Source organism: Suillus fuscotomentosus (genome assembly GCF_016647785.1).
Source record: "Suillus fuscotomentosus strain FC203 chromosome Unknown F5891scaffold_64, whole genome shotgun sequence".
NCBI classification, from domain to species: domain Eukaryota; kingdom Fungi; phylum Basidiomycota; class Agaricomycetes; order Boletales; family Suillaceae; genus Suillus; species Suillus fuscotomentosus.
Window position 1 is genome coordinate 147254 of NW_024539576.1, and position 26383 is coordinate 173636.

General features: G+C 47.8%; 10 protein-coding genes across 10 annotated transcripts; 5 read left to right on the forward strand and 5 right to left on the reverse strand.

Moving 5' to 3' along the window:
* Positions 1-45: 45 nt before the first annotated feature.
* Positions 46-3225, forward strand: F5891DRAFT_984086 (uncharacterized protein; the record flags this gene model as incomplete). Its single annotated transcript, XM_041377401.1, has 10 exons — positions 46-182; positions 327-462; positions 508-1194; positions 1246-1431; positions 1490-1561; positions 1613-1847; positions 1902-2709; positions 2769-2883; positions 2985-3020; positions 3103-3225. 10 exons carry the CDS (start codon positions 46-48, stop codon positions 3223-3225), a joined length of 2535 nt encoding a protein of 844 aa, XP_041221223.1.
* A 3146-nt stretch (positions 3226-6371) lies between these two features.
* Positions 6372-7166, reverse strand: F5891DRAFT_1193980 (uncharacterized protein; the record flags this gene model as incomplete). The annotated part of the gene is made up of 1 exon (XM_041367862.1): positions 6372-7166. The coding sequence occupies one exon, from the start codon at positions 7164-7166 to the stop codon at positions 6372-6374; it is 795 nt and encodes a 264-aa protein (XP_041221224.1).
* Positions 7167-8007: 841 nt separating this feature from the next.
* On the reverse strand, positions 8008-9280 carry F5891DRAFT_1193981 (uncharacterized protein; the record flags this gene model as incomplete). Its single annotated transcript, XM_041367863.1, has 10 exons — positions 8008-8146; positions 8213-8238; positions 8296-8336; positions 8392-8502; positions 8560-8652; positions 8715-8769; positions 8824-8985; positions 9049-9069; positions 9132-9160; positions 9217-9280. 10 exons carry the CDS (start codon positions 9278-9280, stop codon positions 8008-8010), a joined length of 741 nt encoding a protein of 246 aa, XP_041221225.1.
* A 1130-nt stretch (positions 9281-10410) lies between these two features.
* Positions 10411-12027, forward strand: F5891DRAFT_1057507 (uncharacterized protein). The gene is made up of 8 exons (XM_041362740.1): positions 10411-10634; positions 10699-10811; positions 10864-11008; positions 11155-11414; positions 11472-11514; positions 11570-11665; positions 11722-11792; positions 11840-12027. Exons 1-8 carry the CDS (start codon positions 10469-10471, stop codon positions 11963-11965), a joined length of 1020 nt encoding a protein of 339 aa, XP_041221226.1. The 5' UTR covers positions 10411-10468; the 3' UTR covers positions 11966-12027.
* Positions 12028-14764, reverse strand: F5891DRAFT_1057511 (kinase-like domain-containing protein). The gene is made up of 2 exons (XM_041362741.1): positions 13407-14764; positions 12028-13354 (listed from the first exon to the last, which is right to left on the reverse strand). The coding sequence occupies exons 1-2, from the start codon at positions 14605-14607 to the stop codon at positions 12345-12347; spliced, it is 2211 nt and encodes a 736-aa protein (XP_041221227.1). The 5' UTR covers positions 14608-14764; the 3' UTR covers positions 12028-12344.
* Positions 14765-17093: 2329 nt separating this feature from the next.
* On the reverse strand, positions 17094-18363 carry F5891DRAFT_1057518 (chaperone for protein-folding within the ER, fungal-domain-containing protein). The gene is made up of 4 exons (XM_041362742.1): positions 18058-18363; positions 17934-17998; positions 17831-17880; positions 17094-17778 (listed from the first exon to the last, which is right to left on the reverse strand). Exons 1-4 carry the CDS (start codon positions 18190-18192, stop codon positions 17330-17332), a joined length of 699 nt encoding a protein of 232 aa, XP_041221228.1. The 5' UTR covers positions 18193-18363; the 3' UTR covers positions 17094-17329.
* Positions 18364-19967, reverse strand: F5891DRAFT_1057519 (nucleophile aminohydrolase). The gene is made up of 7 exons (XM_041362743.1): positions 19710-19967; positions 19574-19655; positions 19392-19521; positions 19233-19339; positions 19046-19165; positions 18547-18999; positions 18364-18496 (listed from the first exon to the last, which is right to left on the reverse strand). Exons 1-6 carry the CDS (start codon positions 19889-19891, stop codon positions 18853-18855), a joined length of 768 nt encoding a protein of 255 aa, XP_041221229.1. The 5' UTR covers positions 19892-19967; the 3' UTR covers positions 18364-18496; positions 18547-18852.
* A 37-nt stretch (positions 19968-20004) lies between these two features.
* On the forward strand, positions 20005-21558 carry F5891DRAFT_655866 (uncharacterized protein). Its single transcript, XM_041372663.1, has 8 exons — positions 20005-20094; positions 20145-20192; positions 20242-20277; positions 20325-20394; positions 20446-20801; positions 20861-20872; positions 20922-21394; positions 21471-21558. The coding sequence occupies exons 1-7, from the start codon at positions 20091-20093 to the stop codon at positions 21302-21304; spliced, it is 909 nt and encodes a 302-aa protein (XP_041221230.1). The 5' UTR covers positions 20005-20090; the 3' UTR covers positions 21305-21394; positions 21471-21558.
* A 1425-nt stretch (positions 21559-22983) lies between these two features.
* Positions 22984-24101, forward strand: F5891DRAFT_1251284 (uncharacterized protein; the record flags this gene model as incomplete). Its single annotated transcript, XM_041369898.1, has 8 exons — positions 22984-23002; positions 23064-23092; positions 23160-23190; positions 23407-23426; positions 23485-23531; positions 23615-23676; positions 23742-23807; positions 23863-24101. The coding sequence occupies 8 exons, from the start codon at positions 22984-22986 to the stop codon at positions 24036-24038; spliced, it is 450 nt and encodes a 149-aa protein (XP_041221231.1). The 3' UTR covers positions 24039-24101.
* Positions 23878-24889, forward strand: F5891DRAFT_1281019 (uncharacterized protein; the record flags this gene model as incomplete). Its single annotated transcript, XM_041370447.1, has 1 exon — positions 23878-24889. Exon 1 carries the CDS (start codon positions 24053-24055, stop codon positions 24887-24889), a length of 837 nt encoding a protein of 278 aa, XP_041221232.1. The 5' UTR covers positions 23878-24052.
* Positions 24890-26383: the final 1494 nt, after the last annotated feature.

Genomic DNA, 26383 nt, shown 5'->3' on the forward strand with positions numbered 1-26383 from the left:
TGGATGCTGTACTCACGCCAATTTGATAGCGATGACGTGGCAACAATGGCATTCGCACAAGGACACATGGCAACTGCGGAGAAGAGAACCGGTACATTAATTGTTCTTTTGGAAATATCCGAAATCACCCGAACATCCGGCAATTTTCAATTTCCTCGTTCCCTGCCGGATCAAGAGAACCGGTACATTCATTGTTCTTTCGGCAATATCCGAAATCACCCAAACATCCGGCAATTTTCCATTTCCTTGTTCCCTTCCGGATTTCTTTTGCAAGCCAACCTGCTACTGTCATTTTGTCTTACTGCTGATATGTCTTCCAACATTAGTACTGCTGCTGCCGCCACTGCCAACCAGGCACTCATTGCCCTTCTCGCCAGGTTGAATCAGATGGTTGAAGAGGTTCTCCGGTCCCGGTCAGAAGATGAGAGGATGAGGTTGAGCAGAGCCATTGCATCTCAAATGGTACATTTGTCATTTTTTTTGTATTGTATCCATTAATATTGTTAGAATGATGCCATTCACTCCTACCAGACGACAGCTACCTACATCCCCCTTCGCCTGCTCTCTATGGCAGCTGAGATTCATAGAGCTCAGGGGGGCACCATGCGATTGGTTCAAGTACCGGATTGGACTCGTGTTGGCAACAATGAGGACATTTGCCGAGGTCATCTGTTATACCCTAAGACATTGGGTCCTGCTCCCACTCCACCAACCACTACCGCTGCACCAACACTGCTATCTGGCCCTCCACCGGCACCGGTACCGGCACTTGCACCTGTAGCCAAACCTGCACCGGCACCTGCTCCTGTACCGGCACCTGTTCCTGTACCGACACCTGCTCCTCAACCGGCACCTGCTCCTGTACCGGCACCTGCTCCACCGGCACCTGCTCCACCAGCATTTGCTCCACCGGCTCCCAACACAATCCGCATTCCTGGCAATACATCTGGTGCCATTGCAGGCCCATCGAGACCACGCAAACAACAATTCAGCGCGAGTCCCCCATGTCAGGTCAAGAGGGCCCGGAAGGCTATCCCCAAGTCGAAGCCACTGTTAACAGACACGGACACTGACGGCGATACAGTTCGCATTGGCAAAGATAAGCCCAAGGCGAAGGGAAAAGGAAAGGGAAAGGTGAAGGCGAAGGCAAGGGCAATGTCACCGGATCGCGATAACTGGCCAATGATCAATAAGGTACGTTCATTTTTTCAATATCAACACCGGCAATGTCATTGATTCGTACAGAATTTACCAACCATTGTCATTACCACTCGGCCAATGCTGCCCCCTCCAGACCAGAAGAAGAAGGCCGCTGACTCGGAGGAATACGAACCGGAGGAGGAGGAGGAGGAGGAGGAGGAGGAGGCGGATGAAGACAATGCAATTGAGCCTTCTGGGACACGGGTCAAACCGGGCGAGGGACGATTACCAGTAAGTTTTCATATTATTGCACCTATCGTGAGTATGGCTAATATAATCATGATAATAGTCCAAGTCCGGTACAGATCGTACCAGAACAGCCAAGGACAAGGCAAAGACCAGGGGCAAGCATCCACAGCCAGTAAGACATCCGGTAACTCTCCACCGGTTGTGCTATACTAATTCTTCATAGAAACCCATTGGTACGCCTCTCCTACCATGCAGGAGATGCACAATTATGAAGGCCAAATGCGAAAGCTGGTTGACCAAAAGGGGCGAGGTCGCCCATACTTGCATTCTTTGCAGCAAGTGGAGGATGAAATGCATCCGGCTGGATGATCCGGTCCTACCGGCCACAGCCATCGTCACTCGCTCCAAGACGACCGGAAAAACCAAGACCGTTGGGCAGTCAAAAAACAAAGGCAAAGGTAAAGGCAAGTATCTTATTTTCCGTAGTATATCTACTAATTGTATTCTTCTAGTCGTCCAAACTCAGCATCCCAGTCCTATTCCAGAGGAACCAGATGTCGATGTTGATATGACCGATGCCCCTGCACTCACCGGCACCGAACATCCTGGTACTGCTACCGATGCAGGCCCTGAGGTATCTGTCGATGATTTTTTGACGGATCGATGGATCGAAGCCATGGATGAAACTACCCTGCCCCCAGCACCATTGATAGAGACACCGGATGACATCCGGTACTCGCCGGACTATCCTCATACTCGAAGACCCGCCTCTCCTGTCGACATTTCTGTACCTCGTCAGACTCCCCAGCCCCGTTCTTTGACCAATGTCCAGATGGATGCCCTCCTGGCACAAATTCAGATCGACATGGATCAGCTCTGGACACGTGACGACATTATTCATGATGAGCTGTCCCATCGTATCGACCGGCTGCAAGCCGGCTTTACAAACGAATTAGCCTCCCAGAAGGGAGTGGTAGATCAGTTGACTTTTCAGGTCAGTGGTATCGCCCGGTACCTCAGCAACAGCCACAGGGCCACCACAGCAGCCGGTTCAACTCCACCAGCATTCAATCCGCCACCCATTGTCATCCCCGATACCCCCACATTCCCTGACTTTGGCTCAATCAGCGCCTTGGGTCGTTCCATCACCAACAATGTCTTCACTCCGGATGTGTTTTTGACCAACACGCATCCTGTCGGAGATGGCTCACCAGTCGCAAGGCATGAGCAGGTACCTACACCCTCCACCTCTACCATCAACCCTGTCCCCACCATGGGGGAATCCGGTCCACACAGTCATCCGGTCCACACAGTCATCCGGTTAGTGCACTTCCGGTACCGGCCCCTACTGTCCCAATGGCATCTATGCCCTCCACTAGTACCCTTCGCACCATGCTCACCGGGCCACCACATCTGCCGGCAGATGGTCAGTCCCTTTCGGCTCCTTTACCGAACTGGGCATTTGCACCTCAATCATGGCAACAAGGTCGGTCGGTGAGTGCTAGGCATGACAAGAACCCTTCTGGTAATAGGGCCAAGTAATGCCAGTACATGTAGTTTGTTTTGTCGATAAGGACAATCTAATGCCATGGTAGAATGTATTAGATGGTGTATTAGATTGTCCGGTTCATGTATGTATTAGATTGACCGGTTCATGTATGTAGTATACTGGCCGATGGGCTTGTGAAATGATTCATCAACCGGATAATGTAGCTACCAGATCATGGGCCGGTGATTAAAATGCACCTGCTGGATGATAATATGACCGGATCTCCGGTGTATATCATTCGTCCGGCTCGGTCGTTTCCATTTTACACCGGATTCGCTATTCAATAAGATTCCTGTAAGTCTGCTATATACCCCTGGCCCATCCGTTTACCTTGGGTACACATCCGGCTGGCCCACTTGTCTCCATCGTACACAAAATTTGGTATTAATAATGTCATGTATACTAGTAAATTCCTATATAACTATCTATACTGTATGCTCTCGGCCCATTCGTATGTGTCGGGTACACAGATTCACTCAGCCCACTCATATGGTCGGCCCATCCGTTTACCTTGGGTACACACATCCGGCCAGCCCACTCGTCTCCAATGTAAACAGGAATTAGCATTTATAATGTCCTATATACTAATACATTCCTATACCACTGTCTATATAATGTACCCTTAGCCCATCCGTGTGTCTTGGGTACACACATTTACCCGGCCCACTCGTATCTCATGGTACAATTATGTCCATGGGCCCACATGGGATGGCCCGTTCCCAACGGTACATTGTCACACTCAGCTGTCCGTCTGAGACGGAGTGAATTCACTGAAGGGGCTCAGATTCGCGCACCTTGAGGAGCAGTGATGTGAAGACGTTCGTTACCGAGAACACTTCAGGAAAGAGAATGATCATGAATGAGTACGGAAAAACAGCGCGTACGAGTGCTAACTCACAAAAACCGCATGCATAATAGGATATGTTATGGTTCACCAGGACAACGTACAGATGGCTTGGGTTTGTCCGCCAGTTCTGTATGGCACGTATGAGCGTGAGTATCATGAGTTCTGGGGAGAACACATATCAGCACATCTTTGTATGTATGTATGCTCCCAGTTACCCACCCAGTTCGAAAATGCAAAAGAAAAGAAAAGGTAGGAAGAGCCAATAACTGGTCGAACTCCAGTAGCACCCCATAATTTCCGGGATCGCGCTAGTCGCATCTGTGAAAGTAAATAGAATGTTTCATTGGTCGTGGAACACCGGAGAGTAGGTGAGAGTGCATACATGTTACGGAGACCGTAGCGTCGACGGCAATGCTGAGGGATGCTCCGAGAAAAGTCTGGCTGATGCATCTACCACTAGCTTGGGTAGTGAGTGGATTGGGAACTCACGAAAAAGGTAGATAGCACGGCTATGAGCAAAATTCTATTTTTGTTCCAGAGCGCATATGTTCTGAGGATGAAAAAACCTGGATGAATCGGATCAGGAACATACATATCTCAAGGAGGTAGGAGAGATACAATCGGAGCAAACAGCTAATAGCATGCCGAACCCTGTGGGGTATCCTCAGCAGGGATGTGCATAGATGGATATACCACGTACCTGAACTTGTATGATCCAACGCCCCAGATTTCTGGCAAAGTTATGGAGTAAGTCATTCGTTCTCATTAACTCTCCGCCGCATCACATACACCTGGGTTCTCATTCGGGGTAAAGCTCACTAAGAACAAGTGTTAATTCATCATCGGGGAGATGTATGCTGGAGCAGAACACATCACATAGATTCATGGCGAGCATGATAAAGGGGAGGTATCATGTGACAATATACAGGCCTTTCACCTTGGTCCAGTGCGATCGAAGCAAAAATGTCCACTTTGCACAGCATATTGTGAGTATCAAAACCGAGGTGTGTCATGAAACACGTATGTTACCTCTTCATGAAGTGAACATGCATAATCATAGGTCTAGATAAGTGAGTTTGACAGCGGACGTGAATAGATTAGAATAAGCTCACCCAGAATGTAGCCATCGACGCTGAGCTCTATTAATAGGACGAAAATATGAGGTTCAGACAGTACGCACTATATATGTACTGATGATACATGACTTGTCAATTATGATTTGTCCTCATATCGACAAAGGAGACACACCGTAGTGAACTGCAAGCTCCTCGCTGCTGCGACATAGTTAGTCGAATACTCCATCTAAAGGAAATGTGTTTCACACACACATCATATGCCTTCTCAGCTCTTATAAATGAGCTGTGAACCCATCAAGGTGGCAGGGTAAATGCTTGTGATCATATCATTTGAGTTCCAACTTAGCTTGCTGTGGTCGTATCACCATCATGATTTCACTCGATACACCGGCTGGGGAGCAAATTGATAGAAGATACAGTTGCACCTCCAATGCCTGAAGTAGTATGTAGTTTCGATGAGTCATACTCTAGTCCGAGGCACATACATTGTTTGGTCTTTAGTTAAACTACATTATAGACGCGGAACGCACCTAATAATTATATATAACTTACACAGGTTTGATCAAGTGAAGCACAAAGATTGATTCGGAAACTCGCCGCACGCACTCATTGTACTGGCCCCTGATTTATGAAGCTTCTGAAGCTCAAAGTTTGATACATTATAGTCACTTGAAATGCGAAGACCTCGGAGGGACCTAAAGGAACTTTCAGAGCTCTAATTTGAGATATCAACTGCCCTCGAGTACTAGTACTTACTCGGTCGCCGTTTTTTCGATGTCCCAATTTCTACAACCCGTTAGGACTACCTTGAAGGCCCTGAGCCTATCCCTTAGATGAACAGAATCGTGTGACGACAACAAGGGCCTTTACCTTGGTTGAGAGCGATCGAAATGGGAATCAGTCAACAATCACTGTGGAAATGAGAAATTGTCCAGACCCTATCTGGACGTAGATGACCCGTCTGCCTAGACACAACACGTACCTTGTAGTATATCTGTACACAAACCAGACTTGAGTAATTTGGAGGTCGCAGCTCTTTGACTTTGGACAAAAACGGACCCACGGTTAGAGGTGACATGGTGTAAACACACCCAAACCAGACCACAGACATATGTTCTTACCACCAAACCATACACGTCCAAGTAGCGTTCTAAACCAGACACTAATCAGGCTACAGGTATCCTCAAAAGATGTATCCGGACATTGGGATAGCCCAAAGGGTCAAGTCACCACAAAAAATCGCTAAGTCCTTTTCTTTCGCATCCAAATCATGCCACTCATGTTCGAAGACAACACCATACGCCTCGAACTACCTCTCAAGTACCCTGAAACGATATGTATCACCTTTATTCCAGACGTACCTGGGCCCCTCGTATGTTGTTTTTTTATCATTGTCGAAAATTAGCGTCTCATGTTGCTAGACAATCGAAATCATACCGTCCACTTGCACCACCACGAGGTCTCCCGAGACACCCAAGGAAAAAGGCTCGTTCTCCACGGACCTTGTGGTCTATGCAACAGAGCTCGAAGAATATTGGCTGTATGATAGGCTGATATAGTCAGCATGCAGTATGTTCGATGGTGAGTAGTCAATGACTTTTAAATCCGGATGTTTATTAGAGATATTCTTCTTACCAGCGGTGCTCTTAGATGCACCCAATGCCATCATCGCATCAACACTTGTCAGCAACTCCTTGAGCACATTTTCATGTTTCTCTGCATGTTCGTTAGCTGTTTGCTGGTTTGCGAGGATAATCTGGCTAGCAGATTCAACGGCAGCAAGATGAGCATTCATTTTCTGCATCTCGGTGAGTAGCTGCTGCTGGAGGTTGTTATGGTTCATTGACGAGTCATTTCGCTGCATAGTGCCATGAAATTGGGGCGTTGGAGGCACTGAATATCCTCGCATACCCAGATGCTCGCCGGCACCCATCATGGGTGTACCAGGGGGTACTGAATGCCCACGAGATCCAGGATCGCCGTACGGAGTGGCATTCACTGGGTTGTACCCATTGGAAGTGGGTTGGTCAAACTGTTGAGGACGCAATTGATTCAATCCAGATCCACTCTGAGGCTGCGGTCCTCCAAAGTCATATCCCCCGCCCTCCCCGCTGTACAAACCCAACGCTGATGGACGGAAACCATGGCGATGATCAGGCATTGTGTCCATGAATGGGTCGTTTGGAACCATCGGGGGTAATGGTGCAGGGTGTGGATTTGCGTTTTGTGCTGTATTGACAGGTTGGTCTACATGAGCATCAGCTCCATCTGGACGGCGCTGCATGCCTAGATGGTGCTGGTACATAACGAGAGGATGTGGACAACTGGGGGTTCATCCAGAAGCACCTTTTTGTTATCCGGTTCATGGAGGTCCGGGGTGCTGAGCTGCGTAGGAGGATCCGCATGTATTTCCTTAAGCTATGTCTGTATTCTATCTATATGCAATCCAGACTCTATCTATGTTCTATCCATACCTGAGGACATATACATTTAAGTCCTATCCATACTTCACCTCGAGTATGGTTTGCTTGACGGTCCTCAAACTAGACACCAAGCATTACATCTAACTAGAGTACAGTTAGTGTTCGAAAATCGTGACATTCCGCACTTTTTTTGAACCCAGGCAGATGACATTGCACATATCTAGTTTAGGTACAGTTAACACCGCTATCTATCCTCTATCTGGATACGGACAATTTCTCGTTTCCGCAGTGAATGTGTAATGATAGAGATAGACGCAGTCCACACGTGACTGTTTGTTTTGCTGATAGCTTTACATAAAACCAAACAGCGCCTCGGCAAGAAACAGTAAACCGTGACCAGAATGGCGGTTCAGCAAATGCTCCCATACTAGTACTCTAATGCCCAGAAGACTTTGGTCTTCATCCAAAAGCTACAATATCAAGAACTGATCGGCTCACTGATTCTGGCTCCAGCACACTCGAGTTCTGGATCCTGAGTGCGCCACCGCTTGCAGTGGAAACTACATGTGTTAAACAGACCAAGGCCATTCAAATGCTCCACCCTGCGATAGATTCATCTATAAGTTAGGCACGTAACGAACTCTACCGAACCCACCACCAGTCATCTTGTATGGTCCAACCCTCGCTCCACAAACAACACCGAATAAACCACAACATAAAACATCATGCGATGGAAATTACAGTTGACATATCGGACATTGGGATACCTACGGAGGCGCCAGAGCCGTGTGCATGTTGGTTTATCCGCCAGAGATGGAGGTGCATGCGCGTGGTGAGGATTGCAAGGATCGTGAACTCGAAACTATACATGGGTGTACGTTTCGGGTATTGTTAGTAGGAATACGCAGCAGGATGTGGAGATGCATACTCATACAACATGGTGCGGTAAGAGGCCTGGGGCGCGGAACATCAACGGCTCGGTCAAAAAAGGCACCCAATAGATTCACGCACCTGGAGGAGCAGCGACATGAAGATATTCGTTACCGAAAACACTTCAGGAAAGAGAATGATCGTGGATGAGTGCGGTGCGTACGAGTGTTAACTTACGAAGACCGCATGCATAATAGAATATGTTATGCTTCACCAGGACAACGTACAGAGGGCTTGGGGATCTCTGCCAGCTCTGTATGGCGCGTATGAGCGTAAGTATCATCAGTCCTGGAGAGAATATCTGTCAGCACGTGTTTGTACATATATATGCTCCTGGTTACCCACCCAATTGGAACACGGAAAAGAGAAGAAATGGCATAAAGTACCAGAAACTAGTCTCATAGCACCCTGTGATGCCCGGGATCGCGCTAGTCGGATCTATGAAAATGAACAGAATTTTCCAGTAGTTGTGGAACGCCAGAGGGAAGGTGAGTGCGTACATGCTACGGGGACGGCAGTGGCGAAGACAATGCCGAAGGATGCTCCGAGAAAAGTCTGGCCGATGCATCTATCACTAGCTTGGGTGTGATGAGTGGATTAAGAACTCACGAAAAAAGTGGACAGCATGGCTGCGAACAAGATTCTATTTTTGTTCCAGAGCACATATGTTCTGAGGATGAAAAAACCTGGATGAATAGAATCAGAACCACGCATATAATATGGGGAAACGGGAGATACATCCGGAGAAAATGGATAATACTGTGCAAAGACCTGTGAGGGGAAAGTAGTAGCCTTCAGCAAGGACGTCCATACATGAATGCACTGTGCACATACCTGAGCTAATATGAACCGATACTAAACATTCCTGGCAAAGTCAGTGAGTTGTTTTTTCCATTGACTCTCGCCGCATCACATACACTTGTGTTCTCATTCAGGGTAAAACTCCCTAAAAACCAAGTGTTAATTCATTATCGTGGCGATGTGTGCTGGAGCGCAACGTACTATATAGATCCGTGGCGAGCATGATAAAGGGGAGGTATCGTGTGGCAATATACAGGCCTTTCATCTTGGTCCAGTGTGATCGAAGCAAAAATGCCCACTTTGCACAGCATATTGTGGGTATCAAAACTGAGGTGTGAAATGGAACAAGTGTGTTACCTCTTCATGAAGTGAACATGCATAATCATAGGTCTGTATAAGCGAGTTTGACAGCGGATGTGAATAGATCAGAATAAGCCTACCCAGAATGTAGCCATCGACGCTGAACTGTGTTAGGACAAAGAATATGAGGTTCAGACAGTACGCACTGTATATGTACTGATGGTACACGACTTGTTAATTATGATTCGCCCCCATATCGACAGGGAGACACGCCGTAGTGACCTGCAGACTCCTCGCTGTTGCGATATCGTCAGTTAAATACTCCATCTAGAGGTCAGAAAATGGATTTCACACACACGCATCATGCGCCTTCTTAACTTTTATGAACGAGCTGTGAGCCCATCAATATGGCAGTGAAAACACTAGGGATCATATTATTCGAGTTTGAACCTAGCTTGTTGTAGTGTTTCACTATCATGACTCATTCGCAAGATGTACCGGCCGCCGGCCAGGGAGCAACTTGGTACAGTTGTACCTCCCCTAAGACAGTAGTTTCAATAGTCGTGCTCTATTCCGAGGCACATACATTGTTTGTTCAGTCTTTGGTCAAACTATATAACAGACGCAGAACGCACCTAATAACTATATATAACTTACATAGGTTTGATAACTGAAACACAAAAATTGATTCGGAAACTCGCCGCGTGCGCTCATTGTACTGGCCAGTGGCCACCGAATTATGAAGCTCCTTGAGCTCAAAGCTTGATACATGATCGTCAGTTGAAACGTGAAGACCTTGGGCGGACGTACAACTACCTCAAGTACTAGTAGTAATACTAGTACCGTGACTAGTACCGCAGTCGTCGTTGTTTTTTCGGGGTCCCGTTGTTGTTACTGCCGTAGAAGCTCAACCTCTTTGGATGAACGAATATATCGCATGGCAACAGAAGTGTCTTTACCTTGATCCAGAGCGATTGCAACGGGAATGCACACTTTGAACAGTATCGGTCAACTTAGTAATGGCATCGGTGTACTCACAGAAACAGTCGGAGTCGCGATAAGTGTCCCACACGTGACCGTTTGTTTGCCAACAGCTTTTAAACCAAACAACGCCTCGGCAAGAAACAGCTCAACTTAGTAAACCGTGACCAGAATGGCCTTTCAGCAAATACAACAAGAGACTCCCATACTCAAATATCCAGAAGACTTTGGTCTTCATCCAAACGTCTCCCTAGAAAATGCAGCCAACATGCTATTCCGTGCCATCCAAACCTCTCAAAACCAACCCTACACATGGACTTTTATCGATAAGCCACAAGGTATGAATAGTACCAAAGACCTCAGTCTTTGACTAACGTTTGATTGCTTCTGCGATGCATGCAGAGGGTCAAATATACCTCTTGTTCATGCCAAATCCTGCTCAACCTCTGAACGACGGTATCCGATGGCAAGACCAAGAAAATCGATACACTATGCCTGTCCAACGTGGTACACGGGTGCGTATCAGCCCCTTTATGTAATGCATAAATTAGTTTAACCTTTCTCTAGGAACTCGAAGTCGCAGAAGTCAAATACGGCTTCATACCCAACTCCCAAGACACAGCAGCATGGCGTATGCGCCGACGCTACCGCCTTCACAAAGGCGGCCATCCCCAACTAGTGCTAGTCCACTACTCCCGCGTACCACCCATCCGTAAGTTCCACCATCACCATACCATCATTTTTGCCTTCTCACCACCCATTGACGTTGTCCGATATGTCTGCAACTCCACCGCATCTACACCCACATCCACATTCACCCTTACATCTGCATCCACGTATACATCTCCCGCACTCCAGAGATCGTCCCATCTCTTTTGAACAATCCCGTCAGGCACTACCCACTACGACAAATCACCGACCCTCCTATATATGTCATGGGCGATAGGGCAGGTCACAAAGTCTTCCCACACCCCGCAGGTCCGCATCAAGGCGGTATGCCCCAAGTTGGAATGAACCCGCAGGCGATGATAACGCAGCAGAACAGTAACATGGAGGCCCTGGAAAGGAGGAGGGAGCGTGAACGGACGAGAGATGGGAGTGGGGGAGTAGGGGTGGGCGTGAGTATATCATATTATCGGAGAAACATTTATCTGATGTGTTGGTTATTGGTTCAGCAACGGCCTGGTCCTCCACGGCTAGATGATGACGAATCCGCAGGTTCGGTTACTTTATTCGCTCAGATGAACGTTATTCGCATTGATCATTTGTGCAGATGAATCTGAAATGCTATCGACACGGACGCTAGCAATTGCGAGATATCGGAGAAACCACGAGTTAATGGAAGAAGTCTTCAGGCGTGCAGCTTTCGGTAGGAACGCCACTTACTATCTCCGTCAGATCATTCTCAGGTACATCACTCATTAGACAGCAAAAAACCTTTGTCATCAAAAAGAATATATGAGGGGTTTGACAAAGCAGAACTAGAGGCTAAAATAGTGCGTCCGGGTATCACTGATTTGGGTTCAGCTAAATTCCTCTTCAGGCCAAATTGCAAGACGATGTAAGGGCACTTCAGGCCAAGGCTGCTGAGCGTCAGGCTCAGAAAGTAGCAGCGGACGACGTGATAGTTACAGCTAGCGGTCATGCCCCGATGGAACTCACTACTTAGCCACTATGCTCTTTATCTGTGTGTTATTGCTAGTCATATCGCACATTTGTTCCACACAGACAGGTATTGTGAATGAGGTTCGAGATTTCCTGAGGATAAGACAAGTAGTACAATCTGGTAAGTAATGCGTAATATAAATTTTGCCATCAAGAGTATCTCAAACACCAATTGCTCTAAAATCAACGACATACCGGGAAAAAGAAACAGACAAGGAAATCGTATGTACTGGAAGTCCTCAGGATTGAATACAAAATACAACTATGAGCCCAAATCCAGACAAAAAAGCAAGATAAATAGCAATTGTTTCAGCAACTCACAAATCTGATGGTTCCCAGAAGATAGATTGCAATTTTGGGGGAATATAAGAGTGGTGATACAACTAGCGAGTGCGGCCATAGGCGTGACGGGTGTCATGCCCTACGCTCCGGCTTCGGGTACCGCCTTTGGGCGTGATTGGGATGGGAGTGGTGCTGGAGTCTCTAAGAAATCCGCCCGCTCCGTGAACTTCGGCTGCGCGATAGGAAGAAGGATCTTCCTTGATACGAAGCCGCGATCTCCGTAGCCAAGCACCTGACGCTGGAGGTGTGCTCTCGGCCCTTTTGTGCTCTTGCGGCGGCAGTGCGTCCTGGATAGCTTTCAGACGCTCGATCGCAGTGGTCATACCACTACGGCGGGCATTAGGTCCTGCTGCAGCGTTGATGCCTAGAGTAGACGTCCAGTGAGCAGTATCGCCCAACACGTCTACATCAGCGTCCATATCTCCAGATTCTGGAGCATATTCTGATTGGCGGGAAGACGTCGCTAATGATGATGTACACCGAGCCGGGGGTAAAAATCCCGCCTTCTTCGGTCTCCGGCCACGCTCAGGTGATGGCCCTGGCGAGGCAAGAAGAGCAGGGCCACCGATGTCAAGAGGCGGCACAGAGAGAGACGTCGAGGCGCTCACCACTGAATGACTGAGTTCATTGTATGTGGGAGACATTGGATAACGAACGACTGGTGGGCGGGAGATACTGCGACTTGTACATCGTGTTGAGAGCGAACTCGCAGTTGAAACAGAGGCACGGGAGAGGGAACGGTTGGACAGCCTTGGGGGTGCTTCTTCGGTGTGAGGTGGGTTCGGCTTGTTATCACGCCGTGCGCAAGGGCGCGAGCGCGACTGGGATAATGAGGGAGATCGGCGGCTGGGATAATCTACTAACTTAAATTTATCCTTGTCTGTTACAGGAGATGTGTCGTCGTCATCGTCGTCATCATCGTCAAGCCCAACACCCCAAGCCATCTCATCCACTGTCGCGATCGTCCACCGGGTGCGGACGTCACGCTCCAAGCAGCCTTTGAGAACATGCTCAGCCCCACGACTAATACCAGAAGGCATATCATAGACGCCTGTAAAAAAAAGTGCATTAGCAAGCCGGAGATCACGATATTATATTCTCACCGTGCAAAATTTTCATCTGGAGTCGTGGCTCGAATGAGTCGGAAAATGGGAGACGGCCGGTCAAAAGGGCATAAAGCAGAACACCCAAGGCCCATATGTCCTGAGCTGGATTAGCACCTTTGAACCGTGAAGGTTTGGGTTGAAGAAGCTCAGGAGATGCATATGGTAAAGACCCTTGCTGGAAAACATGTGATGGATGGACAGGCGGAGGGTTTTCGCCGATAGGAGTTGATATACGATGACGCCTAGGACGATGGTGTCGTAAAATTGAGAGGTGTGAAGATGTGTTGGATTTTACAGGTCTATTAGAAGTGGAACGGTGACGATGAGTACCAGAGTGGTTATCAGAGTGATTGTCTGCATCGGATAGGGGTTCATCACCGTCAACTTCGCCGATTTTGCGAGTCATGCCGAAATCGCAAATTCTACATATACCCATCTCGTCTACAAGAACGTTCTCAAGTTTGATATCCCTGTGTACATAGCCTGCGACTTCGTGCAGGTAGCGTACGCCTCGTACAATTTGTCGAAACATCATGCCGGCGTCATCGTGAGGGAGAGCAGGACGGCCGTCCCTTAAAAGTATATCATATAGAGATCCCGCGGGACAAAGAAGAGAGAAGAAGAAGTCGGCGTAGGGAGTGTGTTCGGAAAAGAAGAGGGGCAAGGTGTGCTCGTGGCATAGAGAAGCCCATATTTGGGCCTCGTGATTGAGTCGCCTTCTAGCTAAAGAAGGATCTGTCTGTTTCTCCAAATCGGTGCGACAGACAATTTTGACAGCGACAACACCTCCGGAAGAGGACGAGGCACGTCTAATCACAGAAAAACCCCCATAACCTATGATTGGTCCAAGGACATAGCCGCGAATGATTTCACCTTCTGCATCCGGTGATTGTGGGATTGCGGAGGGATTAAACGCAGATAGGAACATCATTGCTGGTGACATGGAAACATCACCGCTTTCTGAGAGAGGTGCGTGCTCATTGTTGCTTGTAATAAGTTGCCGTGAGATGTCCTGGTCAAGATCCGAGCCGGAAGCTGTGTGGGATGCTGTTATCTGGTATTCATCTGGTAATTTCCGGGATGGTAGCAAACTCCAAGCTAGAGGTACGCGCTCATGCTGCGATGTAACTTTGGAGGAGCGTGAAAGCGACGCCGTAGTTGTTGCAGGAGATAGAGATTTGATGAGGCCCGAGGTCATGGAAAAGTGTTGTAGAAATGAACGATGATCTGAGCTTGACAGCAATGAAAAATAAGGTCTAATGGCACAAAGAAAATCGATGAATATGACAGTAGAAGGATATGTTGCGCGTATTGTGGGGCCTGTGAGGGGAAACGGCGACAAGGGAAGAATTAAGAGGCACGAGAATTTAAATAAACGACTTCTTGGAGTAATCGCCAATTTACGGGCGTGTGACTCCTTTCCCATATTTATGTGCATTAGTCACATTCCGGTTCCGATCTTGAAATTGGGCGGCTATTCTGCTACGGCTACTTAACGCTCCTTGCTTCGAACTCATTTTCTTCCATTTAATGCAGCTATTATCTCTAGGCCCAGGCTTATCGAGTCTCACTTATCTCTGTGGGCCTCCTCGCCACCAGTGGCTCAGTTGAGTTGGCAAACCAATCTGTTTTACATATTTAGGGTCTCTCACTAGATTTCAAAATCAATCAAGTCCTTTATTATGGATCACACTTTCCAAGTCGGCGTACAAGACTTCACCCCCAACGTTAAACAATGACTCCGATGATAACGTATACTTCAACTTGCTGCTGTCATCGTATTTAGTCCATCACCCCGCTCTCAGCCTGCCACGCTATTCACCAGTAGTGGCAATGCGACTGATCATCAACATTACTTTTGGGGACATCCGAAGCAGTTTCTCTCATATGACAATCTCATTGAGAGAAGTTCACTTGTCAGACCAGCGCGGACTTGCTCGGCATCGGCGATCGCCAGTTGCTTCCCGTGGCACTATAAGCTCATTCGATTGTCCGCCTCTGACGGCTCGTCTCAAACCACCGCACGATAACGGACCATCCGAATGATGCCTCATTGATGAACCGCACGATAAACAACCATACAGTTGGCACACATGCACTAAGTTTTGGCCCGCTCACCGTGAGTGTATCAATACCGAACTAAGTTGTTTCATCGACTTCATCTCGTCTATATTTGTAATTCGATATCCCCGGTCCCTCACGCAATCTGAAATTCTCGTGTGGCCGCAGTATCGCACAACCAGGACAGGAAACCTTCCATACTTCCTTCTACGAAGAGAACGTGCATGCATTTTCGATATCGCTGCCAGTAATTCATGTCCTGCCACCGTGCTGGGCTCAACATTGAGAAAGTGGCGAGTTCAGATACGCTCCGCGACCAGCTGGACTGGACTTCGGGTGAAATTCGGCTAGCTCGAGCATAGAAGGATGTATATTTAATTAATATTTTCGGTCACCCACAGAATATTGGGTGTTAGATCCGTCGGCCGAGCTTCGTTTGGCAACTTCTCTTTACAAAGAACGCCCCAAGCGAACTGTTTTGAGCAAACAGTGCCGGGAAGTTCTCCCGAAAGTAGAGCTGCTAAGCGAGATCTGCAGGATATGCGCCTCGAGAAATATACAGCCCAGGATATAAAACAACCAGGACAGGCAAATGTCCAGGCCTCCACTCCATCAAATAATGATATTACTGCCAACGATGCACGTACCGCCACCGTAGCCGTATGATAACGAAAGAAAGAAGGTGAGTTTTAGACTAACTTCAGATTCAACTAGCCCTCCGGTAAATTCGACAGCCCGAGGAGAACCTTGAAAAAGGATCGCCGGCGGCCGCAGTAAGCGGAGTTGGCGAGGTCTAGTGATCCACACACAAACACACCGAGCGAAACGCTGTCGTCCGGACTAGCGCACAGCCAGTTCAGGCAACAATTCTAGTCCCTACCCCAAATTCAAGAACGTTTATCAACCTTCGATATTAGATATCTTTGCGAGTGAGGGATCCATGTACTGCCACTGAGCCTATGATAAGATCCTGAGTTTAGACTCGCTCAAGGTCTGGCCAGCTGGACGGATTGGTTTGTTGTTCGTCGTGCATGTACCTAGTACCATCAAAGCGGTAAATACAATTTCTTTAATTCCCATAATGCCAGTTCACCACGTATCGAACTTTCAAATTAGACCCGACGACGACCTGCCATCTGGCGTACGGTGTCTTAGTCTTTGAGCGGGGGGAAATGTTTGACGTATGTAAAATGTTATAGAACTTTGATGTGGCCACCACGTCTGTCCGGCGCAAAGGAGCCTGTGAAATGTCGATGAGTGTTTCTCTGCGTTGACACGCGCTGACCGTAATTGGGTCGGTGACTTTGATATGCACCGAGCGAGAATGTTTAGACTCGCTGGTTGACAGAAAGGAGAGCTGCTAAACATGATGCCACAGTGGGGGACTCCTTCCGGCGTGAAGCCCGGAGCAAGACGGAGCATCATTAATTCATTAATGGGTCCAGGGGCGGCAACACGGAGACAAGGAGGAGAAGGCAACGGGGAGCCTTAACTAGTTTTGGCAAAGACAACCGCAGCAGGAAGTTGTGGAGCAATTTGAACGTGGAGCTTACAAGCCATACAAAGTTGTGGCGCCCATGTTGTCCAGCATCACATGTTCACGCGCACACCATACTCTTCCTGTGACGTGTAAGTGTCTTCATTATCCAAGCCGGCGGATGTAATACTAAACAAAGGACTAGAACGCATATCAAACGAGCGTCTGCTGCAGTCGATCACAGGGTATCCATATTGCATCGACAAAAGGATCCATGACGATGCAGGTAGGTATGTGTCCAAAGGTCCAATGCAAAAAAAGCGTGTGTTATAGGTATAAAAAATACGACGACGGCGCGGAGGTATAGTGATCATGTCCCATTCTACAATAGTAGAGAAGCCAGTCCAAGACCTGAAATCACCGTAAGCAGGCCTGTCATGCCCGCTGACTCCCATCTGCGCTCCCCAGCATTGGCGTTGACGACTGCTGCATTTTGGACGGTAGCACTGGTGGTTGTGCTGACATTACGGAGGGCCTGAGTTGGGAGCATGTTGGGTGAAGTGCTGATGAGGTATTGAGGTGGCAACGGTGTGCCATCGTACTGGTACAGCTGAAGAGTATACCCCTTGACCGGATCTTGATATATGTTCCAGAGAACGTAAAGCTCAACGTAGTTATAGATCTCTATGAAGTTGGAGACGGCGGCACAAGGATCTTGTATTTGTTGGTAGCCGTCGCCGAATGGCGTCATGACGATGGAGCCATTGGAGGCGAGCACGTATGTACCGTGACACCAGTTCATAACGCCTGTGATGCAGGTTGGTACGGTGCCTGCGAGGAGTGCCTTAGCGGCATGAAACATGATACAGCACAAAAAGCAAACCATTGCTGGTCATACGATACCGCGCGATCTCGTAGTACCCATCGTCCGTGCTATGATTCGATTCAAGTCAGACATTGAGGATTGAAACACTATCGATACTCACAAAGAATATGACATCCCTGTCGTGCTTGGGTATGTAAACGACTCTTGGGATGGCGTAGCAAAGCCCTTGACACCACACCAACTTGAGCCGAAAAAGTAGACTATAATCAAAATGTACGACTCACGGATCCAGTAACGACATTCTGGCTGCCAGAGCTCCAGGTGCCAGTGATGGCGGTGACATTATGGGCTGCATCGTAAACGGTCTGGCCATGGGCAGAGGTTGCGAGCAGCAAAAGTAAGGAAGTGAATATCATCATCAAGGATGTCTATAAGATTCAGATATTTTATGCCAGCGTTTGATATTTTTTCGGGGTATGAAGGGGCAGAGGAAAAAGACTACGGGACAACCACGAGGGGGAGCGAACGTTGAGAACGACGATAGTGTCGAGGTGAGAGGTCCAGCAGTCTGTTTGTTCTTGTTTGGTATCAGTCTTTGTTTCACATCTTAATAATTTTATCGCCGACACTGGGAGAGGGTTCCATCATCCATGTGAATAACTCACGTAAACGCGGGTTTCTCTGAGACTGTGTTTGGTAACATTAGTTCACCACAAGTTCACCGTAAGTCTTCATCTCCGTCTCTAGTCCAACATGAAACCAACAAGCTTCAGCATGTCATTGGGCGCCAATTTTCCGACGATGATTGCCACCATGCTGCAGTCACTGCTTGACGTCCCACCTAATTGCTCGCAGTGCCCAACCGGGCAGATCAGACCATCAGACGGTCGTGGCATGTCGTCACGCAAAATTCTTACACGTACTAATTGCGGAATCAGCTGCATAGGTTTTGTGATCAGTACAGCAACTCGGTGTTTCCGTTTGCATTCCGTACATACTCAAAGAATGTATTCACTGTCGATGTCAAGACAACAACAAAATGCAATCAGCGAGGGAGGGTTATATAGAATACAAGCGATTTAATCTTTCTTCAAATCCCTCCTCATAACAAACAAGCGTTCGCCATCTTCCGTCACGGTTAACTCTTGCAGACCCCGGATGCTTTCCATGCCCTGTAGAGTACGTCCTTTGGCGAGTGCGATGAAGATTTCAAGGCCGTCACCGACCTGCACGATGTTAGGAGAAATTACATGACCAGAATATGGGGCTTACTTCAATGTGGCGCTCAGTCGCGCTCGTGAATGAGTCGATTACTATCGACAAGACGGTCTCTAGTGGTAGATGCGACGGATGCGAGGTCCCCGGTGCAGCTTGTTGATTCTTGAAGTAAATCTAGGAGTTTCAACGTCAGACAAAATGCACGGGCGACATCAGGATGGGAATGGTAGTGAATACTCACCTGGTTGTCCAGGAACGGCTGGACTAATGACTGAGCAGCACCTGCAGCACGGCAGGCCTCTCGTTCATACGAGCCCACGGGGTCAAACGAATACACGGCGCCAGTGCCTGAGAAACTTGTTGAATAAATTAAGAAGGTGGAGCATGAAGATGAACGGACCATCCTCCTCGACGCCACCCAAAATGTTATATACATAGTAGGGAAAGAAGCGACGCCCATAAAGCATCGTTTGAATTAATCTTGCTATTGCCCGTAGGGGCATATCTTTCGCATGGGCGTGACGGTACCACTACGTAGCCCCTTAAGCATATACAGTGAAATCACATCAAGGAACGACGAACCTCCAGACGTTGCTTCACTTTCTTCACAAACATATTGCCATCTGCTGCGAACCCGTTCACAGCCAGCACTGCGCGATCGGTTCTTGAAAGAAAAAGTTAGAGAAAGAGACAAACTAGTAAGTGACGACACGCGTACAATCGAAATACCTTTGGTGCATATCGCGTTTGAATTGAATATCCTTCGCTCTGTCGTGTGTCGCCAGCAATAACACTGAAATCTGCACCGGCAATAGCGAGGATTGTACCACCATTTTCTGTGTAAGGGTTGAACCGCCTCTCCTGAGGATGAGCGACTGAGTCCATGTCAGGTATGGTCATTTAGAAGGTGGGCAAGCTTGAGTTGGTGGTCAAAAGAGTTAATAGAGACGGTCGGGTCCAGTCTGACTCCCAGGCCGCGTAAGTAGGCAGTTTAATTATATTTTCCCACAATACTACCCGCTGCTTTTGATAAAGCGGGGTTGTTTGCGTAAACCTTGACTCAAACGATCGCAGATCTTGCAGCTTGGTACAGCTCAATATGAGTAAGTAGTCTTCTGCGCACTGGATATCATTCTAGCTGACAAAAGATCAGACAAGGACCTGCTTGATGGCCGACTGCTGTTCGCAATTCCAAAAAAAGGTCAAATTCATCTTGATTACAGTTCGTCAGTAGTACTAACCCACCCTAGGACGGCTGCACGAGAAATGTCTCGAGTTACTCTCCGGTGTGTTCCTCCTTTAATACCTGAGTGATATGCAAACCAACCTACAGGCGCCGACATCCAATTCCGGAGACACAACAGGCTTGACGTCTGCCTAGTGATGAATCACCCTATGGCTCTGTAAAATTCCGGTTCCAATCCTACATCTGACCGAATCTGACTCTGATGCAGCGTATTCCTTCCAGCAGCAGACATACCATCCTTTGTCGGAAATGGAGACGTTGACCTTGGCATAACAGGCCACGATGTCATCCTTGAGGCTGGAATGCAAGATCAGATAACGGAGATTCATCGACTGGGGTTCGGAAAATGCGCTCTGCAAGTGCAAACTCCAGAACATGGGCCATTCAAATCGGTCGAAGATCTTGCCGGAAAACGCGTGGTTACAAGTTTTGATGTCATCGCGGGGGCGTATTTTGCTGAGATCGATGAGCGATTGAACCTCACTGGTGATAAGAAAACCAAGATCCAGTATGTAGGCGGGAGTGTAGAAGCAGCCTGTGCTCTTGGACTCGCGGATGGTATAGGTGAGTCGCGCGTTAGAATGACAGATTGCGATGATGCTCACATCTTGGTCATTGAATAGTCGATCTTGTTGGTATGTTATCATCCCGAGCCAGGCATAGAAAGATCTAACAATATCTTAGAATCTGGAGATACGATGCGAGCAGCCGGTCTGCACGCCATTGCGACAGTACTTCAAACAGAGGCAGTACTCATAAAATCAAACGCTCCTCATCGTGCCCATCATGCACCTCTGATCGATCTCATGGCAAGCCGAATAGCCGGAGTCCTGGCGGCGGCGAAATATGTTATCTGCGAATATAACATTCGTAGGCAATCGATATCTCAAGCAGCAGCTATTACGCCTGGAAGAAGAGCACCCACCATCAGTCCTCTCGAAGCGGAAGGTTGGGTTGCGATCAGTAGTATGGTTGAGAAGAAGAACATTGCAAATACCATGGACCAACTAGTAGAGATTGGCGCAGAGGATCTCATGGTCTTCAATCTGGATAATTGCAGGGTATGAGCGTCAGCATGGGTATAGAGTCGTTGCTTTAGAGCAGTTTCTGGGCTAGGATTCTCATATTCATATTGTAACGTGTTTATCCACAGAACTGTAAGTACTTCACTGACACGTCTGATACCGTAGCACTACATTAGTGACGAACTCATAATGTCCGTCTACACTTCAGATCGCTAAACCTAAACCCCAAGGATGGATCGGTGACTCTGGAATGAATCACTGCGTACGATGATGACTCAATCTTATGAAGCGAGAACATGCCCCAAGTCAAGAATTGTGGGGGCTAACAAACAATAGGATCATGTTGGTTGTTCTTGAATGACTCCGTGAGAGCATCTAGAATTGAATTTGCACGCGTGAGTAAACAACTCGTGACCGAAACACACGATGACATTATCACCTCCCCGTCAAGCTTCAAAGCTTCAAGCTTAAGGTTGCATCTCGCAGCTAAGGTTGATCTTCCGGCGCATCATAAATATTCCTTCCTCGTCATGATAGCCGTGTCCATCTCTTTCGAAGACTCCATCCTCTCAATCCGAGTCAAACAAATAGCGAGGAATATTATGGTTCGATACCGCAAAGTGTTCGAATCATCGGAAGCAAAATCTTATAGTAGACGATGTCACTGGGCGTGTGACGCGGCTTCACAAAATCAGAGGTAGATTCGAAAGCATGTTGAAGCTCTGAAGCCCTTTGAACGTTCAACCATTCTCGTTCTTCATTCTGAAACTCTATTCCCAATTACCACATCTGCCCCCTTATAAGTTTCGATGGACAAGAACGTGTTAGTTTCCTTCGGTCTGCTTTCATATCAGGATCGTGCGCGTATCACAGCCATCTCACGTTTGAAAAAGCGTACATTAGAGATGGCCGGTTGTTCGGTTGAACGTAAGTCCCTCGGATTTGAGGTGGCTGCATGTTTCAAGGACTGATGATGTTTCAAACTCTAAGCCTTTCAAAAGCAAGAATTAAGGATATTCAAGTTGAGCACACGTTTCGACTTCATGTTCGGATCTAATATACAGTATTCACTGGCTACACACAGCGACAAATTGAGCCGTACCCTTTTATCAACACCCATCCTGCGTGGCCGACTTCACATAAATCAGCCGGTGAAACGCTCCATCGTGATCATGACTAGGCTAAGTATTTGGTGTTCCAAATATTTACACTTGCATCTTGATGGGTTTTTAGCTCGTTCATCAGATATAAGAAAGTTGCATGATATGTGTGCGAAACCCGTTTATTCTACCTCTCAATCAAAGTAGATGGATCCTTTGGCTGACGATGTCCAACTTACGGCAAACTGGAGTCTGCATTACTCAGTGGTGCGTCTCTTTCTTCAAGCAAGGGCAAAGTGATAACAGATACCAATACCAGTGCATATACAATGCGTGTGGTCTGAACTGCTTCTCCCTCGTTCTAACTTAACAACTCAGTGGCGCTGGCTACACTCTGGGTAGGCTAGTCCCAATCTACTCCTGTCTGTCGAGTGAAACTTGTTGATCCAGACCTATGGTTATGTCTGTTTGATTCACGAAGAGGTAAGCAATGCACTTCCGCGATACGCCTCGCTTTGGATATTGATAATATCTTGTTCAAAGTGGACATTCCTGCTCCAGTCGCGCCGGACTAATTTAAAAGCCCTTTATATATCTGCACGATATGTCCCCCTTTTCTCCATGACTATGGGCCTATATAGTGCGTTCATTCCAAACAAGTACACATGCCCCCGATAATGAATTAAAATGCTGTGCTTTAGTGGCCTTCGTACCGCACGAGGACCCCAATGTATGTGAGCGTGCAGTTGGATTTACCCACTGATGAACGATACTTGGTAACTGTATGACTTCGCCAGAAATACGGGATGTTAATCAATATTTACTCGTGTACGTGCACGGTACTTGTTCAATGGCTGCACTTCTTGGCTGAGCGTCGCTCTTTCCTCTTACAGGTTTGGCAGTGATACCGGTCACTTGCTCTGAATGTATCATCTGTCCTTCTCCTTCTCCTGCGACATGCACATGCTCCTAATCTGATTTCTCGAGGTTTTTTTGTGCTCAGAACATATGCGCTTTGGAACAACAATCGAATCGTACGCGTAGCCATACTAACCACCCTTTTTGTGAGTCCCATGCCTTGACCACACCCAAATTCATGGTTAACGTTGATCCATCAGCTAGGCTATTGTTGCCATATCAACCGGCCTTCGTTTTACAGCAAACGCCTCGTGTGTTTGTGCTCTCATGGGCCTTCCCCACTACTATTCACACATTCATTCCTCTGGCATAGATATGACTAGCGCGATTCCAGGCATTACCGCCTGTTACTTGAGCGGCGTCTGGTACTCCATGTCATTTATTCTCTTCAACTGGGTATGTTACCGGGAACTGGGAGCATAAATTACATATACACACTGACTGATGATCTCTCTCCCTAGGACTGGTCCTGACTGGTCTCTCTCTCTATATGCCATACGGAGCTGGCGGACAACCAGGGGGCATCTGTACGCCGTCCTGGTGAAGCATAACGTATTCTACTATGCATGTGGTCTCCGTGAGTCAAGACTTCATTGAATCGCCTCTTGGTCACACACCAAGTGGCACCCCAGCTAGGACCCCGAAAAATCTCGGCACCCAGCACTGCGCTCACCGGCGTTCAAGGCGTTCCCAACGCCAAAAGACTCTCGACCTACCACCCAAAAACTTGCCAGGCTAAGTACAGTAGTCCATACTGACGAATATAGCACAAATGGCAACGGGGAAGACGCGTTCAACGTCTGTGGGACCCGGCAATTCAAACATCCGCGTCCCCACTCCCACCAATAGAACCAGAACATCCTACCGCAACACTATCTCCCTACTGTTGCCAAGAGATGAAATTATACAGCAAGAATACGATGTTAAAGACAAGGAAAGCAGTATTGCCTTCCTAGAGAAGTCTCCATTCCGTCAACCGGGCACCCCCATTTCTAACGAAAGTCTGTTACTCACGATTCTGTATATCACCCAATACACAGGAATCCCCCGGATCGTAGTCGAAGGCCTTCGCGCCACAGTCCTACTACTGGAAGACAATCTTAACAGTAACGCCAATGCGGCAACCCCCAACATTCAGCAAATCACGGAGTCTATCTCAGCCTCGCTCTCAACTCAAGTGGCTGCAGACCTATCATCTTCACTATCCGCCCATGTTATTGCGGCCATCTCTCCACATGTAGCCTCCATTCTCACCGCCTCAGAAACCCTCAAAACAAACGTTGACGAAATCGCGAAATTGAAGGACATTTTAACAGAAAATTCAAAGGAAGACAACGGAACTGCATCTGCAGCAGCTACTAGAGCTGAAAAGGCGGCCGACGCGGTCCTGAATAGTATTGCTGATGTCAAGAACGTTGTGGAATCTCTAAACGCTCCCCTTAGCACGACAAAACCAGGAACCTCAAAATCATACAGCGAAATAGTTCAACAACACACTCAGACCCCGGCACCTGTATCGGCAGCGGTGGCACGCGCCGCTACACGAGATCGCCAGATCTTAATAGACCCTGTTCTGGGCCAGACACTCTTCGCCCCCGAAGCGATGTAGAAACAACAATACAATGAGGAACAAAAGAAGCTCCTGACTGTATCTGTAAAAGTTGTAAGGTCGCGCGCTGCCTAGTCTGCGTTACTTGAGAAGCAAGTGCGTTCGACCCTATAGGGGAAGTGAGTGCAGCAAGGATCTAGAAGTGTGCGCTTAAGCGAAGCGCGAGAAAGCGCAGGAGCGCGCAAGGTACAAAGGCGCGGGAATGCGCGAAGCGCGGGAAAGTGCGCGTGTGTATGCGGAAATGAGAAACTAAGCTTAAGTAGTGATATAAAGCAAGATAAGAGATATAAGAGTGCAAAATGTAAAGGAATAGCTTTCTACTATATTCTGCTAAGTAGTAAGTGGGTAGTAACTAGTAAGTGAAAAGTAGGAAAAGTAGGTTAGTAATAGTATGTACTGCTGGCGCTTATATAGCGCGCCTAAGCGCGGTCAAGCGGAGCCGAAGCGCTACCGAGTAGGTATGTAAATATATATATGAGTGAGAATGCATGATAAAAATAAAGGTGGAACTATGCTAATAAAGGAAATGGAAATATACGCACTAGGGAGCTTGGTGGACAGTGGATGGATGCTTCTGGATGGCTGGCGCCATAGGGCGCGCAAGCGCGGGAACGCGCGCGCGCGTATACATCGCGAAGCGCGGGAATGGTGCGCGGGAAAGCTGCGCGTCATATAGAGATAGCTGTGGGTAGTGCACAGAGTGACGCTACAAGTTCGTGCTATGTACTTCCTAGTGTAAAGCACCATATCACGCCATGAGAGGCATAATTCTCTACAGCGACCTCGTCCATCATAGCGAGTAAACTAAAACAAGCGTTCTCAGCATCCCAATCAGATGACACACCGGAAATCAACATTAAAGCAACCACCCGTCTCAGAAGCGGGGGAATAATAGTTGAACTAACTTCTATTGCAGCTGCCAAATGGATTAGACGCCCTGAAAACCGCCTTAGCATTACTAATGCTCTAGACAACACCATCATCATCAAAGATAGGCGTTTTTCCATCATTGTTCCCTTCTTACCTATTATTTCCAGAATCGAAGATCCCAATTGGCTACGCATGGTAGAAGAGGAAAATGAAATGCTTCCGGGCGCTATAGAATCGACTAATTGGATCAAGCCAAGCCAACGCAGAGCGCCGGATCAACGGGTTGCTCACGCAATCTTCCATTTCACAGATCCCCATCCAGCTAATAAAGCGCTTTGCGACGGCATCTACATCGGTCAAGAAAAGCTACACCCACGAAAGGATAAACGCGAACCAGTACGTTGCGTCCGATGCCAGCTCTGGGGACACATCGCAAGAGACTGCCAGGCCCCGCAAGACACCTGTGGCACTTGCGGAAAGAACCATCGCACTAATGACTGCAATGCCTACCGCACCTTCTACTGTGTTAGCTGCAACTCGGACAACCATGCCAGCTGGAACCGGAACTGTCCTGAATTCGAGTCCAGGTGCGCAGGTATAGACGCCAAACATCCAGAAAACTCC

Excerpts from the sequence above, each read along its gene's own strand:
- F5891DRAFT_1057518 (XM_041362742.1), bottom strand. The coding sequence starts at position 18,192 with ATGATGATATTCACTTCCTTACTTTTGCTGCTCGCAACCTCTGCCCAT. Across the intron at positions 17,881-17,933 it reads ACAGGGATGTCATATTCTTT|CACGGACGATGGGTACTACG; the intron begins GTGAGTATCGAT and ends ATCGAATCATAG. Across the intron at positions 17,779-17,830 it reads GTATCGTATGACCAGCAATG|GCACCGTACCAACCTGCATC; the intron begins GTTTGCTTTTTG and ends CACTCCTCGCAG.
- F5891DRAFT_655866 (XM_041372663.1), top strand. Across the intron at positions 20,278-20,324 it reads ATGTCTCGAGTTACTCTCCG|GCGCCGACATCCAATTCCGG; the intron begins GTGTGTTCCTCC and ends ACCAACCTACAG. Across the intron at positions 20,395-20,445 it reads ATGAATCACCCTATGGCTCT|CGTATTCCTTCCAGCAGCAG; the intron begins GTAAAATTCCGG and ends ACTCTGATGCAG.
- F5891DRAFT_1057519 (XM_041362743.1), bottom strand. The coding sequence starts at position 19,891 with ATGACCATACCTGACATGGACTCAGTCGCTCATCCTCAGGAGAGGCGG. Across the intron at positions 19,656-19,709 it reads GCACCAAAGGTATTTCGATT|AACCGATCGCGCAGTGCTGG; the intron begins GTACGCGTGTCG and ends TTTTCTTTCAAG. Across the intron at positions 19,522-19,573 it reads AAGTGAAGCAACGTCTGGAG|TGGTACCGTCACGCCCATGC; the intron begins GTTCGTCGTTCC and ends GGGGCTACGTAG.
- F5891DRAFT_1057511 (XM_041362741.1), bottom strand. The coding sequence starts at position 14,607 with ATGACCTCGGGCCTCATCAAATCTCTATCTCCTGCAACAACTACGGCG. Across the intron at positions 13,355-13,406 it reads CCAGATGAAAATTTTGCACG|GCGTCTATGATATGCCTTCT; the intron begins GTGAGAATATAA and ends TTTTTTTTACAG.
- F5891DRAFT_1057507 (XM_041362740.1), top strand. The coding sequence starts at position 10,469 with ATGGCCTTTCAGCAAATACAACAAGAGACTCCCATACTCAAATATCCA. Across the intron at positions 11,009-11,154 it reads CTCCCGCGTACCACCCATCC|AGATCGTCCCATCTCTTTTG; the intron begins GTAAGTTCCACC and ends CCCGCACTCCAG. Across the intron at positions 11,515-11,569 it reads AGATGATGACGAATCCGCAG|ATGAATCTGAAATGCTATCG; the intron begins GTTCGGTTACTT and ends TCATTTGTGCAG.